This window comes from Cryptotermes secundus, unplaced genomic scaffold (assembly GCF_002891405.2).
Source record: "Cryptotermes secundus unplaced genomic scaffold, Csec_1.0 scaffold742, whole genome shotgun sequence".
Taxonomy (NCBI): Eukaryota; Metazoa; Arthropoda; class Insecta; order Blattodea; family Kalotermitidae; genus Cryptotermes; species Cryptotermes secundus.
Window position 1 is genome coordinate 179,570 of NW_019739223.1, and position 16,203 is coordinate 195,772.

The following is a 16,203-nucleotide window of genomic DNA, read 5'->3' on the forward strand; positions in this document are numbered from 1 at the left end:
CTTCTGTTATATCACATTCCATCTAGCTTTGCTTAAGTAGAAAGTTAATATATTAAAAATTTACTTTTAAAATCTTCCTATGGATGAATATGATACATGGTTCTTCTATCAGCAGAACATTATTTCACTGACAAAATTATTAATAAAAGAGTAAATCAGTACATACCATGAACCAATCAATGGTGCAGCAGTTAACTAATGATGGATACAATCGTAACCAGCTGCGAAATGATGCACCAATAGGGCTAAAGCACAACATGATGTGCAGCTTTTGTTTGCAACGGTTGATAAAGAATGAGAAAACTGCTAGTGCACTAATGTCCAGATTTCTGTTACCTCCTTGAGCAGCTAACCTCACTAGCTGAAAGCAGAGGAGTGTAATGGTTTATCTCCTGCTTAGATTATTCCTGCAGAAATTAGAGTAATACCTGGAAAATTATAACTTTCCAACTTTTCAACAGCAATTTCAACCTGAAAACAGCTAGGTTCAGGTAATAATCACTGAAGTATTTCATTCTCCTATTCAAAGTATTATATGAACCTGCAAGTGGAATTCCATTTTTATCTTCCACCAAGTTACTTCTAGGTGGTGTCACTTCTACACAAGTTTCCAAAATGTTTCACCCTACTATTTATTTCAAGGTCATCAATTTTATCTTTTAGAAATAATATTATATAAAATTATTGCAATATAACTCAGTACTAGAACAAATCAAGTCGTGCTAAACTAATAAAAACTTGAGCAAAATATGCAGTTAATTTCTAAGAAACTCAGCAGCTAACTACATACTGTGAAAACCTCAATTCTGTGTAGGATTTGAGGATTTTACAGTGGTTGTTATGAGTTCTGTCTTCTGCAATATAATGCCACATGATCAAAATCTTCAGTGTTGATGGATAAGACAAGCAAGAAACTAGCATGAAGCAGATAGCAAATACATGGCGTTATATCCCAGAAAATTTAACCGCAGTTCTAAATTAATTAACTAATGCTTTATTAAAATATGGTGATAATTATAGTACAGTCTTGTGGGATATGGCACTGTATAATGTGGTTGACAGGTAACAATATTCTGGAGGAACCTGATGCCTCCATCTTCATAGTAGAAGAAATCTTCTTCTGACCTTTAAGACTTCTTCTAGTTTGAAGATGGAACTAACAAGTTCCACCAAAGTTCTGGTACCTGTCTACCAGAAATACACAACAACACTTCACTAAAGATGGTAAATTTAATATTCACCACTGGGAGAACCTCATACGATAAAAGGTATTTACTAAACTAATCCAGCACAAAGATTTTGAGAACTCTGTTGGTAGGAATTATGCAAACAAATTAAATGAAGATTTGAGGTTTTCACAGTGGTGACCATGAAGAAAGCAGTCTTGTGGGATGTGGCACAGTGTAGGTGTGGTGTTAACTGACGTTTCGGAAGAACGTATCGCCAGTCTGCTTGTACCGGTTCTCACGGCCTCTTCGCTTGCAGATTTCTTATTTTTCCTCCTATCCTGACGATGGAGGAGATATGTTCCTCCGAAACATCGGTTAACACCACATCTACATGGTGCCACATCCCAAAAGACTGCTTTCTTCAAATTAAATGAAAATTGCATTTGATGAATAGATTAGGAACAGCCTCATTTTTAAACTATGTCTAAGAAATCTTACTTCCAAAATTTCCTGCTGCTCATCCACGGCATATAAATTTGGAACTTCGCCTGAATTCAGTAGTGAGTCTATGTCCTGCAAAAACACTTCCTCCTTTATCTGGCCTTCACTGAACAGAAACGTTGTTTCTTTCCCATAGCCACCAGCCTCTTTGAGTACTTTCTTCAGGTCAGCCCTCCATTCATTAACTCCTGTAAGTTTATGATTACTAAAATATAGATAGAAATAAACTGGCTCATACCAGGGTCCAAAGGAAGGTTATTTTATTGACAATGAAATTTCAGACTACAGTATCAGATATACTGTATTTTTACTGCCAACCTGGTAACTTCCAGAATTTCTTTCTCGTTTGAGAACACAGTGGGAAGGATCCTAAATTGAAGACTTCCTCTCATTCTTTGCCATTCAGTATCCACTGACTGGGCTGAATTATACGAAGGGGGATCCAAAAATAACCGGAAACGACCTGTTGCACGCGCATGCTTTGTAGTTACGAGTTGTGCTGCTAGGTGGTGTTAGCTGGGGGTCTCCCACGACTGTTAATGAGCTGGCGTCAGTCTGAGTTAAGTGGTTTGTCTGTGGTGCTCTGTTGTGTGCGTTCCTGTTTCAATCCTTCGGCGATTAGTGAGATGGCCGACCAGAAGGAACAAAGAGTGTGCATGAAATTTTGCTTTTTGTTAGGGAAAACTGCACTTAACTCTTCAAGTCGCAGCAATTCACGCGGTTTTCTCCTTGGTCATCTCTGAGCAAGCGAGGAACAAATTTTGAAGACACCCGTCTCATGTGCAAACCTTCTGTTAAAATTCGCTGGACCGTGCTCCATGAGATGTTCGTTTCCTCAGAAAGTTGGTCAATGGTCTTTCGACGATCTTCATCAATTTCACGCACACTCTTTGTTCCTTCTGGTCGGCCATCTCACTAATCGCCAAAGGGTTGAAACAGGAACGCACACAACNTTAAAATTGATTTAATAGCAGAGCAGAAATGGTTAATACATGCCTAATATTTCAATGTAATTTGGTGTTTGTTACTATTGTGACAGTATATTTTATGATCATTGTAACTAGAATGAAGTCTGTCTCTATGAGAACATGTACTCCTAAATAATTAATGGTTAATACTGAATGGAAAGTAACAAATAAAAATGAACTTTCACTTCTAACCAACAGTGGTATTAATAAATGCCAAGTGTTTACTAGACAGAGAAAATCATTCTTCACTAAAAAGATATGAATTAAATATTTGCCCTATTATGTTTTTCAAGATTCATATGATAACATTATGAAAGTCACAGTTTCCTTAGAGAAGAGTTATTCATAGTCATTTAAGGACACAGAAGTCTTTCAACATTCCTTCATAAATTGCTGGAGTTAATGTAAACACTGGAAATCATATTTGACAAGCATTTTACAGTCATGAACTTCAAACCATTTTAGAACCATATCTGTTGGGTTCATGGTAATGATCAGATAATTGGCAGTGCTGAAAAGCACATTTAAATGTATACATCACCATCATCATCAGTAATCTGTCAGACGACAGGTCCACAGTCTCTTCCAAAACAGTTCCTCCACTTAATGTGATCTAGAGCTTTCTCCTTCAAATGACAGTATCCTCTTCTGTCCCCAAGGTCATCCAGCATCTTCTTACGCCTTCTTCCTCGTCTTCTTGTCACTTCTATCCACCCCTCTATCTTTCCTTCAATAACTTCTTTTAGAAGGCAGTTTCTGCATAAAACATGACCAATCCAATTAGCCTTCCATTTTTTATTTCGTGTAGGATATTCCTCTGCTCACTGACTCTAATTAACACTTCTTCATTTCTCACATAATCGGTCCAACTGATCTTCTCCATTCTTCTCCAACACCACATTTCGAAACTTTCCAGATGTTTCTGATCTACTGCCCTAAGTGTCCATGTTTCAGCCCCATACAGAGCTATGCTCCAAATGTAGCATTTCACTAGTTTCTTCCTCAAATTTAAGTCCAATTTGCTGGTAAAAAGATTCTTCTTCTTGCTAAATGCAGCTTTTGCCATGGCAATCCTGGATTTAATTTCACAAGTACACCTTCCATCATCTGTTAACAAGCTACCCAAATATTTAAAACATTTCACATTCTCCAGTTGTTTTTGGTCTATCTTTATTGTGACTGGGGTTGGTTGTCTCAAAATTTTCATTACTTTTGTTTTCTCCACATTCATTTCCATGCCATAGCACCTTCCAATTTCAATTAGTCTATCAATCATGCCCTGTAGCACAGTTTCTTCCTTAGCCATTAACACAAGGTCATCTGCATATTTCACAGTTTGAATAATTTGCCCTCCTACTTTGAAGTCTCCGAGCCCATCCAGAGCTTCCTTGGTAAGGCATTCGCTGTACAAGTTGAACAGAATTGGTGATAAACAGCATCCTTGTCGAACTCCTCTTCCAATCTGCACACTTCTTGTCTCCCCCGTGTCCAGTCGTACTCTAACTTTCTGATCCATGTACAATTTGCTGATCAATCTTCTTTCACGCCAATCGATACCTGTTTCCTTTAGGATCTGCATTAATTTGGTCCAGTTTACACGGTCAAATGCCTTCTGCCAGTCTATGAAGCAAACACACAGTTCTTCATAAAAAAATTGAATCCATAATCATATGAGCTGAGAACATAAGAAGCATCCTAAGTGTGTCTGGTTACAGTCAACCAACTGCATTCCATAATTGCTCAACATAACATTATGCACATATACCCAGGATAAAATGCATACAATGCTACCACTTTGAGGACATACAGGACAATTAAGTGCAAAGGATTAATATCACAGAAAAATTAAAACATTATAAAAAAGACAACATACCCAAGTGTAGCCTCTATCACAATATATTTATGGTCATACACATACCATATGCTTTAGATATTTCTGGCTGGAAGAAAGTATTTCCATGAATGACTGAAGCAAGTTTTGTAAGGGACTGCCTTCCTGAGCCCCCCACACCAGCAAGCAAGCCAGAACCACAGGGCATGCTGAGGATGCGACAGATACGCGACAGATGTTCCAATGAGTACCTGAAAATGTTCACATGCAAAAATATTGCTTTTATATGCATCAGGATCATGGATTCATCTAACAACAGCTCTTCTTATGCACTGTACAAAAAAAATAAATAAATAAGTAAACTCCGTGCTTTTAGTCTGCAAGCGAACTATACCCACTGAGCAACCACCGCTTGTCGGCGAAGTTAGTGCCAACTTTAGCGGATAGAGGGTATCACGTGGTGAGTGCAACGAATCCCCATGGCCGTTAATTTCGGTTTTCTAGACCAGAGCTGCTATTTCCTTGAAATACCTCCTCAATTATCATCACAAGACTGAGTGAACCCCATTCCAGACCCACCACTTCTCAGAAGAAAAATCTGGTAGCGCCGGGAATCGAACCTGGACCCCTGGATCTGTAGCCAGGAACTCTCACCACTAGACCACAGAGGCGGTTCTAATGCATTGTACACTGATCCAAATTTCTGCAGAAAATATTCACACACAGACAATTTTGTAAAGCCTTCCAAAAACTTAAGTTCACTGGCCACTGTCACTAAAATGACAGGATCCATATTGATTTCTACATATAATACTGGAGAAGACAGCAGAAGACAGAAGTGTGATGTTTCCAGTTCAAAATAAAGCAAGACACAAATTTTGAAAATCATATGAGATTAAGAATTTTCTCAAATAGACAATTCTTTCCATGTAATAATTAATAATACTAGCCATTCTTTCATTGCCCTGTCATATTTATCACAGTGGAAGTTTCTGATTTTAATGTAAGACAACCACACACACTAGGAAATACGTAGGTCTGCACAGAAAATTTGATTTTATGAATTAATTTTAATTGTCTTACTACAAAACTGTGAAAGAAAATGAAAAACAGAAAACATGTTATACATTATATTTATTCAGTTAGTTTCTTCTTGAAGTCAGCAGCTTTTATTCAGATTTATGAGTCTAGTTGTGTTCAACAGACATTCTGTTGCACCTGCTCTAGCTGGTTTGCTCACAGATTTCTTGTCTTCAACCCTGAAGATGGAGGCGATACATTCCTCTGAAACGTGGATTAACACAATTTCTACATGGCACCACATCCCAGGAGATGGATTTCTTCATAGCCACCGCCATGAAAACCTCAAATCTTACATATATTGATATCGTTGCATTATAGATGGAAGAAGACTAAAAGTGATACTTCTGATGGCCTGAACACTAGAAGCAAAAATCAAATTTATATTCCAACGTCAAATCTTTCTGTTTTCCAGAAGGGCACTATGTTTACTGGTATTAGGCTTTTTAATAGATTGCCAAAGACTATTCAAAGTCTTGGAAAGGATGGAATTAGTTTGAAAAATAATTTATTTTCATATCTCATGAATAATTCATTTTATAGAGTTGATTAATTTTTGGACCATACAGTAAATAATTAGTTACAGTGTTTGTTTAGCTTTTCTTCTGTCTTTCTGCTTTGTTTGCTTGGGCTATGCTTGTGACCAGTTTCATGTCCATTGTATTTTGGACTTGTTAAATGTGAAATATATGTATGTATGTAAGTATGTATGCAAGTTCTTGTAGAGAGCTTCAGTTCTTCATTTCATTTATCCTTCTGGAATATGTTATTACAGACAAACATATAAGAGGCTGGACAGTATTTTCATATTGTCACAGTTGGTATTCAAAAACCTTACAGTCCTGAAAAGTAACAAAGGAAAGGTAAGTTACATGAATGCCCAGTACCTAAACAGAACAATATCCATTTTTGTCTTATGGGTTGCATTATATTCTTCCAGAGCTTCCTCTGCAACATTTTTGAATGCTTCAAGGGACGGTATTTCTTCATATTTCTTTTCTTCATCTGTAGCATCCACATCCATGAAGTTTCCAAACATTAGAGATCTGAGAGACTCTTCAGTTACCTGAAGTACAAATATACAGCGGTCATCATATATTAATATACTTGAAGAACAACAATATTATCGGCTGTTGGCTTCCTGAGCACTTTTATTTATGCTGTAACAAGTTAACAGAAAAAAGAGGACAACAAATGTTTGAAATTTTCAAAATATTTTTTCATTCACTGTCCAACAACATGTATAAATATATGAACATGAACTTCACCTTACAGTATTCAAGATATTGCATAGAGATTCCTGATAAATAGAGTTTCCACTGATCCAGAAATTCAGGTACATTTATGGAGCCAGAAGCTTTATTAGTAGAATTCACAAGAAGTCACCAGTTACCCATATCCAGAGCTAGACGCATACAGTCCCCACCTTCATACCATTATCTTTATGAGTCACTTTAATCTTTTTTTTTTTCCATCTGAGACTGGAGCTTGAAACTGAGTAATTCTCACTCTCCTTGACTTAATCAACTTAATAATATTCAGTGAAGAGTACAAAATATGAAGCTTATTATGCAGTTCTTTCTAATCTCTTGTTACTTCCTCTCTCTTAAGTCCAAATATTCTCCCTTGCACCCAGTTATCATAAAATCGCACTCTATATCATTATCATGATGTGAAAGACCAAACTTCAGACCCATATGCTGATATGGCATGAAATATACCTACTATAAATATGGTTCAAGTTACTTGGTTTAATGATTAGAGGATGGGAGAAAAAATCATCCCTGATTTAATTTGGGATAATATTTTTTCACAAGATTTATCAACCTGAGATATCTCATGATAATCAGGAAAGAAGTTATGGAAATTCATAGTGTGTGAGGGGGTGGAAGATGTTCATTTCACTAAGCAAAACGACCAGTGGTGCACAACTGTGAATATAGTAATGAACTATTATGTTCCTTACAAGGCAAGGAATTTGTGACTGGCTGAGTGCCAAACACTGCTCCATGAAGACCTTCTAAGCACTCAGCAAAGATAATTAAAACTGTAAAAGACACAGGCTTTATAAACCACTGCATGCACATGGCAAGAGTTCATACACCCTGTTTATGGTGTAGACAAATGTCGGCAATGTGATGTCTAGGATGTGCATCAAAGCTGAGACCAGACTCTAAGTCACAAATGGAACCATTACTTATACATCTTCTGAAGCTGACTTACCATACCACTCTCCATGGGAAGTGTATCTAGTGACAGATCAAAGTTTTCCTTGAAATTTTCTCGGACACAGTGACGCAGTCTATTGTAAAACCAGTGCCTATCTTTGTTATCTGTTAGGCGGTCATAAAACACTCTTACTGCCTCATGGACCCAGAGTCTGGAAAGAGGAAACAAGCAAAATTACAACTGCAATAATAATGATAGATTCTTGAACTATTTAAAGACATATTTGATAATACAGGGTGTTTCAAAAAGAGCTTTACAACTTTGAAAGCTTATATAAATTTATACAGAGGATATACACAACGTTTTGAACTGTCATAATGTGGCAAAACATACCAAGTTTCATGCACGTGGTACTGTAGTACCCCATACTGCCACCACGAACGCTCCCGCAGTTGAACTCAAGATGGCTACTTTCACAGGTGCAGAGCATGCTCGTTGTATGTTTTGGTTTGAAGAAACGAAGTCTGCTACAGAAATTCAAAGGAAATTTCGCACTCAGTATCGCAAGGAACCTCCCAGTAGGCGTAGAATTTACTCCGGGCACAAGAATTTTGTTCAGACTGGATGTTCTGTGCGCCATGCCAAGCCAGCCGGTTGGCCACGTGTTTCTGACGCTACAGTAGAACAGATTAGGGAGACCTTTGTTCGAAGTCCACGAAAGTCAAAGTGACGTGCATCTCGGGAAACTGGTATTCCAAATGTTACTGTGTGGCGAGTGTTACGAAAATGTTTACACTCAAAAGCGTACAAACTACCCATCGTTCAACACCTTACAGATGCAGATAAGGTGGTTCGTAAGGAATCTGTATGCAAATGTTTCATTGGATACAAGACGATGAGAAGTCTCTGGACTCCGTAATTTTCAGTGATGAGAGCACGTTTCATGTCAGCGGTAAGGTCAATACCCACAACTGCAGGATATGAGGCAGCAAAAATCCACGTGTCTCCCTGGAACATGATTGTGATAGCCCAAAGGTGAACGTGTTTTGCACCCTCAGCAAAGAAAAAGTGTACGGCCCGTTCTTCTGCATGGAGACGACGATTACTGGTATCATATATCGGGACATGCTCCAAGAATTCCTCATTCCAGTTAGACGATGATGACCAAGAAGGACGCATTCACTTCCAGCAAGACAGTGCACACCCTCATTACCTTGGAGATGTGGGTGAGTACCTCAACACCTGTTTCCCAGGTCGGTGGATTGATAGAGTGGCGCCGATAGCATGGCCACCTCATTCCCTGGATCTTACTCCCCTGGATTTTTTTTATGGGGATTCGTTAAAGATTGAGTGTTCATACTATCTTTGCCTGCAAATGTTGTTAAGCTCCAAACTTGAATTACTGCCTCAGTTGCAGAAGTGACGCCAGAGATGCTATGTAGCGTGTGGCAAGAGACTGACTACAGGTGGGACGTCTGCCCCATTACCAATGGCAGTCACACTGAACCATAACTATTCAAGGTAAAACTGTGTTTGTTTTGCTATATTATGACAGTTCAAAACGTTGTGTACGTCCTCTGTATAAATTTATATAAGCTTTCAAATTTGTAAAGCTCTTTTTGAAACACCCTGTATTAAGATCATCTAACATTAAGGGATAGAATGACTGTGAAGACCAGAGGATGTGGAAGGGAGCAATGCAAAAATCATCCTATATGCTGATGACACAAGCGTCATAATGTCTAATCCTAGCATTCTGAATTTTGAAACTAATATGAATAAACAACTTGTAGCCATAAATGAATGATTTAAAGACAATTTGTTATCTTTAAATTAAAAAAAACTCATTACCTTTTATTCAGGACAAAAAATAGTTAGAAACCAATATCAGTATATGCTGTGGAAACAAGCATATTACTAAAACGTCAAATATTAAGTTTCTCAGTTTACATATCGACATAACATTATCACGGAAACTTCATATTGACCAATTAGCAAATAAAATGAGTTCAGCTTGTTATGCTATTAGGACAGCAAAAGGTTTTATGTCACAAGACACCCTTAAGATGATTTATTTCTCCTATGTGCATTCTATTATGGAATACAGTATAATTTTCTGGGGTAATACGCCTAACAGTATCAATGTCTTTAGGATACAAAAGCGGATAATTAGAGTTATTATGAATGCAAAAACTAGAGACTCTAGGGATCTATTAAAAAAATTAAATATATTGCCACTGTATTCACAATATATATACTTGATAATACTCTTCGTCATAAAAAATAAAGATCTGTACAAATCGAATTATGAGATTCATAGTTTCAGTACTAGACATAGTACAAACTTGCACCTTCCTACATCACGTTTGACAGTTTTCCAAAAAGGACCCTACTACTCTGTTATCAGAGCTTATAATCATCTTCCACCTCATATAAAAAGTCTGAGTAATGAAATTAAACTATTCAAACTGATGCTAAAAGGCTTCTTCTTTCCAAATTCGTTTTATTCCTTGGATGAATATTTTAACTGTAAAGTAAACTAAACACATGGGTTATACTCCCTACAAAGTATACTTTTTTATGATACTTATAATTTGCTCATATATATTCATCACATCTTAGTACTATCAGTACATTAGTTTTAACATTTAAAACATATAGCTGTCATACGATGTACACACGTTTCCATCTGCATCCTGGTTATCAAGTGTGAAGGCATCTATGACCTGTTTGTTGTCTGGGTATTGTTTGTAAGTAATAATTGATGCAATGTCCTAATAAATAATCTGCTTTTAGATATCAGAACAATGTTTGAGATACTGTATTGTGGAGATGAATCATGAATGTATTTCTATTTGTATTTGTTAAAGTGATGCGACTTGTCTGGTTTTGTCTGCGACTAATTCCACATTTGCTGGTCATTATTGTACCATTAAGGATCAATGGAATGTTTCAATAAATTGAATTGAATTGAATTGAATGTATTACCCACTGTCTAGTAATTGGGCATTTAAGGGTATAAATTTTAGGGAAGTATGGTATTGAAATAGACCATCTGTTTTAAATAACACATGACAGTAAACGATTAAGATGGTCGTGAATGGTTTACTTACAGCTCATTTCCTTTTATCCTGTAGAGGAATATGTTAATTAATAGTTTTCAAATTTTAAGGTTCTTGCTATGAAATGACTAATTGTATATACTGAATTTTTATTATATATTCTAATTTTTAATTCCTGTGAAATGTATTATATTTGGACTGTTAAATTAAGTATTTGTAGTTATGTGATGGAGATAATTGAATCAAACATCTATATTACGAATAGGTCTTTTGTATTAATTTATGATTGTGACAACGATAAGCATATATCTGCATAAATTTGATCATATTTGAATATTTTATGTACAAATTTTGTACTGTGACTGTATTGCATGTTAATGGGTCCTTTGCTTTTATGTGTTTATGTATTTTGACATGTTCTATATCCTATGGCATGCATGACCTGAAATGATGTATGGAATTTAAAATAAAGTGAATGTGAAAAGCATACCAGCCCCATTTCAGCATGTATCTGGAGAGAGTGAAGAAAACCAGAAGAAACTGCAGTCTAGACAGTTCTTGGACCAAGAATTGAACCCAGGACCAAAATATGACACAGGATGATTAATCACTTGACTGTGATGTTCTTTGTACAGAGTGGGGTGCAGAAACTTCCTTTTTGTGAAGATGCATTGTGAAGGGAGCGGAGGTCGCAGAAAAGTGGGGATAGACTTGGTGAACGCAGCAGTCGTTGAAGTTTCTGTCTAATACCCCTCAGTAGGAAACATGAGGTGGATGAGTGAACAGCGTGCATTTGCTGTTGAAGCCTATTTTTCAAACAACCATTACTACATGGTGGTGAAGCGTGCGTTCCGTACTCACTTCGGAATTAAGCCCAGAGGTCCAGTTCCCGACCGGAAATCGATTGTTTTGTGGGTAGAGAACTTTAGGACAACCAGGAGTGTGGTGAAAAAATCATCAGGATGACAACAGACCATTACGATGCCAGAAAATGTGGAGGCAGTTCGACAGTCGATTTTGAGATCTCCAAGACGCTCTGTTCGGAAACATGCAGTCGCCCTAGACATATCCAATTGTTCAATGCGCCGAATTCTTCATGAACATCTTAATTTCTATCCCTATAAGATGGTTGTTGTGCAAGAATTGTCACCACGTGATTTCCAGAACCGAATAATGGCATGCGAAACGTTATTGGAAACTTTACCCCATGACGCACTTGTTTTCTTTGGTGATGAGGCACACTTTCACCTATCCGGATATGTCAACAGGCAGAATATGTGCTATAGGAGTGGTAACAATCCCAGAAAGCTCCATGAGAGTCCACTTCACTGTGATAAGGTGACAGTATGATGTGCACTGTCGAGAGTTGGAGTTATTGGCCCTTATTTTTTTGAAAGAAAACAATCATGCAGTTACGTCAATTCACAGAGGTATGTGGACATGATTAAAAACTTTTTCGAACCAGCTCTTGAAGAAATGCATCTAGGAAATGTCTGGTTCCAACAGAATGGTGCCACAGCCCACAAAGCCCGAGCTTCAATGACAGTTTTGAGGGCAAAGTTCCCCGGATGGCTCATCTCGCTTCAAGGTGACAGCCTGTGGTCAGCGCACTCACCTGATCTAATGCCCTGTGATTTTCTTTTATGGGGATACCTCAAGGCAGAGGTTTTTAAACATCGCCCCACAAACCTGTTTCAGCTAAAGAATGTTATTCGGCAGGAAGTAGGCCAAATTCTGGTGCACATGTTGGAATGTGCAGAAGGGAACTTCAGAAAACGGTTGCATCAGTGTATAGAAAACGGTGGCCACCACCTTCAAGATATTTTGTTTAAAACTATATGATTTAAAACTTTAAAGTATGTTCTTACATTAGCTGAACATAAATTCTGTCTATCAGCAATAATTTTTCTTTTATTCGCCTTCAAAAAAGGAAGTTTCTGAGCCCCACTCTGTATAGTACTGCATCACCCCCTCTCTTCACCTATCTTGGTAGAATGCAGCAGGGCCTGGCTGTGGATCTTGGCAGTGTGAAGGCACAATTAAAAGAGGGGGAGGGCACAAAGTAAACTATATCAAAGAGATTAATATAAATATTAATATAAGTCTGAGTCTCAATCTTATATTATGATCAACAGTCAGTTTGAGTCTCTCTCTTGGAATATAGCACTCATATGGGGATTATGACCAGATTTTAATTACTGTCAGACAGTTGTGGGTATGTTGATGTGGGGTGCTCTCTCTGACAAGGGGATGGGTCTGTCGTTTACAACTGCTGCTGGTCCTTGCCAGTGCAGTCATTTTCAGGTCTGAGTTCCGCTGGACTCATGGCCATATTTTACTGTCTCAGATTCGAGATTTCCCTTTTCATCACCTCCTATAACTTGCAGGGTTATGGTGGAGTTATTTGACCCTGACTCCACAAGAGAGTACCAGACAGCAGGCAAGCGCAGAAAAGACCACAAAATCCCTGTTACAACATATACATAGTCTGTCCACTTGAGGTATAAAAAATAAAAACTAAATACCAAACCTTGGTAATCATGCAGGAAACAGATTGCACTGATCAGGAGACAGAACACAGACAAAATAATTTTATAAGAGCAAAACCAAATTTTAAACCAACCTCCCCAAGTCAGATCCAAAACTGCAGTGAGTTTCAGAGATGGCCCAGGGTATGGCGGAGAAAGACGAAGGTGGGACGGAGAAAAAAAATAGGGAGGAGGCACATGGGCACTGGGGTTACAGCACCAGACACAGACATATCCAGAAGGAAGTTTTCAAGCATCCGGCTAAACCATTGGCACAATACTAATGATACTATTATGTAGACAAGATATACACACACTATGAGGACGAGTCAAATGAAAACCTTAAATTTGTAATAAAAAATCAAAATTTTGCGCCATTATCCTGTAAGTTGGTAAGCGTGCTACAAACAGCGTGCAGAATGGCCTGTAGGTTGCAGCATAGTGCAGATGCACGATCCCCGTCACAGCACCAGGGAAGAACAGCGTTCTGTTATTCGGTTTTTGAGTAGAGAAGGTGTGAAACCTATTGAAATTTATCGAAGAATGTAGTTTCAGTATGATGATGCATGTTTGTCACAGCAGCAAGTGTACGAATGGAGTAGGAAGTTTGCAAATTGTGTGACTTCAGTGGAAGATGCTCCTCGTCCGGGTCAGGCATATCGAGTTGTGACTCCAGAGAACACTGCAGCAGTTAAAGCCATAGTGAGGGAAAACCGACGAGTGACAGTGAATGAAATTGCAGCAAGTTTAAACATTAGTCATGGTTCAGCACACCACATTGTGCACGATGTGCTCCAGTTTCACAAAGTGTCTGCAAGATGGGTGCCATGGCAGCTGATTCCTGAATTGAAAGACCGATGTACTGATGTTTGTGAAGAACTTCTGCGGTGCTTTGAACGAGAAGGTGATGACTTCCTTGCAAGAATCGTTACTGGGGATGAAACCTGGGTTCACTTTCACCAACCGGAAATGAAGAGAGCGAGCAAGGAATGGCGCCATTCCTCATCTCCAAAACCGAAGACGTTTCGAACACAACCATCAGGAGGGAAGGTTATGCTGACTATTTTGGGTTGAAAAAGGCGTCATCTTGGAGCACTACACGCCTAGGGGGACCACTGTTACAAGTACATCACACTCAGATCTCCTGAGAAATCATCTTCGGCCTGCAATCAAATCAAAACGACATTGATTACTGTCCACAGGTATCCTTTTGCAACATGACAACGCAAGGCTCCATACTGCCCGTACAAAAGTTGCGACAATCAATGACCTGCATTATGAGCGTCTTCCTCATCCGGCATACTCACCAGACCTTGCCCCAAGTAATTTCCATATGTTTGATCCACTCAAAGAAGCAATGGGAGGAAAGACGTTCCATTCTGATGAAGAGGTACGCCACATGGCACATGAGTGGTTGCGTGGACTACCAAAAGAATTTTTTTCTAAAGTAATTCATGCACTTTGTAAGCGCTGGAGGACTTGCATTGAATGTGGGGGGGATTGTGTTGAAAAGTGATACAGCTTTGTACCACTTGTGCACAATAATTAATACTCAAAAAAATATTTAAGGTTTTCATTTGACTAGCCTACGTATATCATCATGTAGCATATGTGACTATAGACAGGGGTTTGATTGGTGTATGAATTTACTGACCACTTATATACATGACCTGGAACTACAAGTAATGACAGAGCTATCACTGATCTACCCACTTTACAAATAGCTACAGCACACACTAAGCCTCGGTCTTTTACAGTCTTCCCTAGTCACTGCCTGGTAACAGCTATCAACAAAGGAGATTCTTCAGCTTCTGTGCTCACACTGTTTCCTGCTGGCTAATACTACTCACAACTAAACTCATTGCTTCAGCTGTCCTGGTTATAACATCATGGCACAGACATCATAGAAAATATCACGTTTCCAACATTAACTCTACTGTTGTATGCATATTCGTTGCCATGAGAATGTGTTTACCAAGCCGTCACCCAGAAATGGTCATTGTTTACAGAGTCACTGCTTAACCTTTATCGGATGGGCCATTTAATTTCCGGTAATGGCAGCTGGACGGAGTTTATTTAAATGCCCGCCCTTCTAGGGCAATGAAATTGTAAGCATGTTTCTAAAAATGGTGTGATTTCTACATTTTTTATGATAAACGAACGAAATGAACGCTCCTTTAATGTAGAAAGAATATAGAATCAGATATTCTAATTTACAGATTTTAATATCTGTACAAATTTTTTACACTGATTCCCAAAAAAAATTCCCGAAATTCATACATTTTCTGCACCATGCATTCTAGCAGTGTAATACATTTTCTGCACCATGCGTTTTAGCATTGTAAGGCCTTGTGGCGACTTCACATTCAATGATGTCTCTTGTTGACGCTTATTTATCGTATGGGACATTTCGGTATGCATGACTGTATGCATCTGATATCGCTCACTGTGTAATGTTTTAGAAAGATACGGGAGTTAATTCTCGGAATATGGTGTTGCCAGATCGGTCATTCATTCATTCATTGCAGTCAAACCATTGTGCTTGTAACGATTTTGAAACATCGCAATATAAGTTTAGCCACCAATGACATCATGAAGTAGATATTGGGTTCAGCCAAGTCGTGAATGAGATTTTTGTATGTGTGGGCTCGAGGTTAAGATTTATAGCTTCTTATCGTGGTCTAAGCACAGAGATTCACTGCTAGAGAGCCGTATACACGACGATGTCATATGGAAGATGCTGAAATTGAGAAACAGCTGTTCAATGACACAGATTCAGACTGCTATTCAACCGATTCTGAATGTGGCGAGGAAAGTTGGAGTTCTGATGCTGAAATTGAGAAACAGCTGTTCAAAGACACAGATTCGGACTGCTATTGAACCGATTCTGAGAGG

At 38.3% G+C, this 16,203-nt stretch overlaps 1 protein-coding gene across 1 annotated transcript in view; it reads right to left on the bottom strand.

Annotated features, from left to right (window-relative positions):
* LOC111871761 (dynein heavy chain 7, axonemal) overlaps nucleotides 1-16,203 on the bottom strand; it is a 221,471-nt gene that overhangs the window by 106,297 nt on the left and 98,971 nt on the right. Inside the window, exons 30-34 of the mRNA XM_023865070.2 lie at nucleotides 7,773-7,929; nucleotides 6,437-6,615; nucleotides 4,557-4,720; nucleotides 1,668-1,858; nucleotides 167-361 (exon numbers count right to left, since the gene is read on the bottom strand). Of these exons, the coding sequence (XP_023720838.2) occupies nucleotides 167-361; nucleotides 1,668-1,858; nucleotides 4,557-4,720; nucleotides 6,437-6,615; nucleotides 7,773-7,929 (886 nt within the window). The remainder of the gene's footprint in view (nucleotides 1-166; nucleotides 362-1,667; nucleotides 1,859-4,556; nucleotides 4,721-6,436; nucleotides 6,616-7,772; nucleotides 7,930-16,203) is intronic.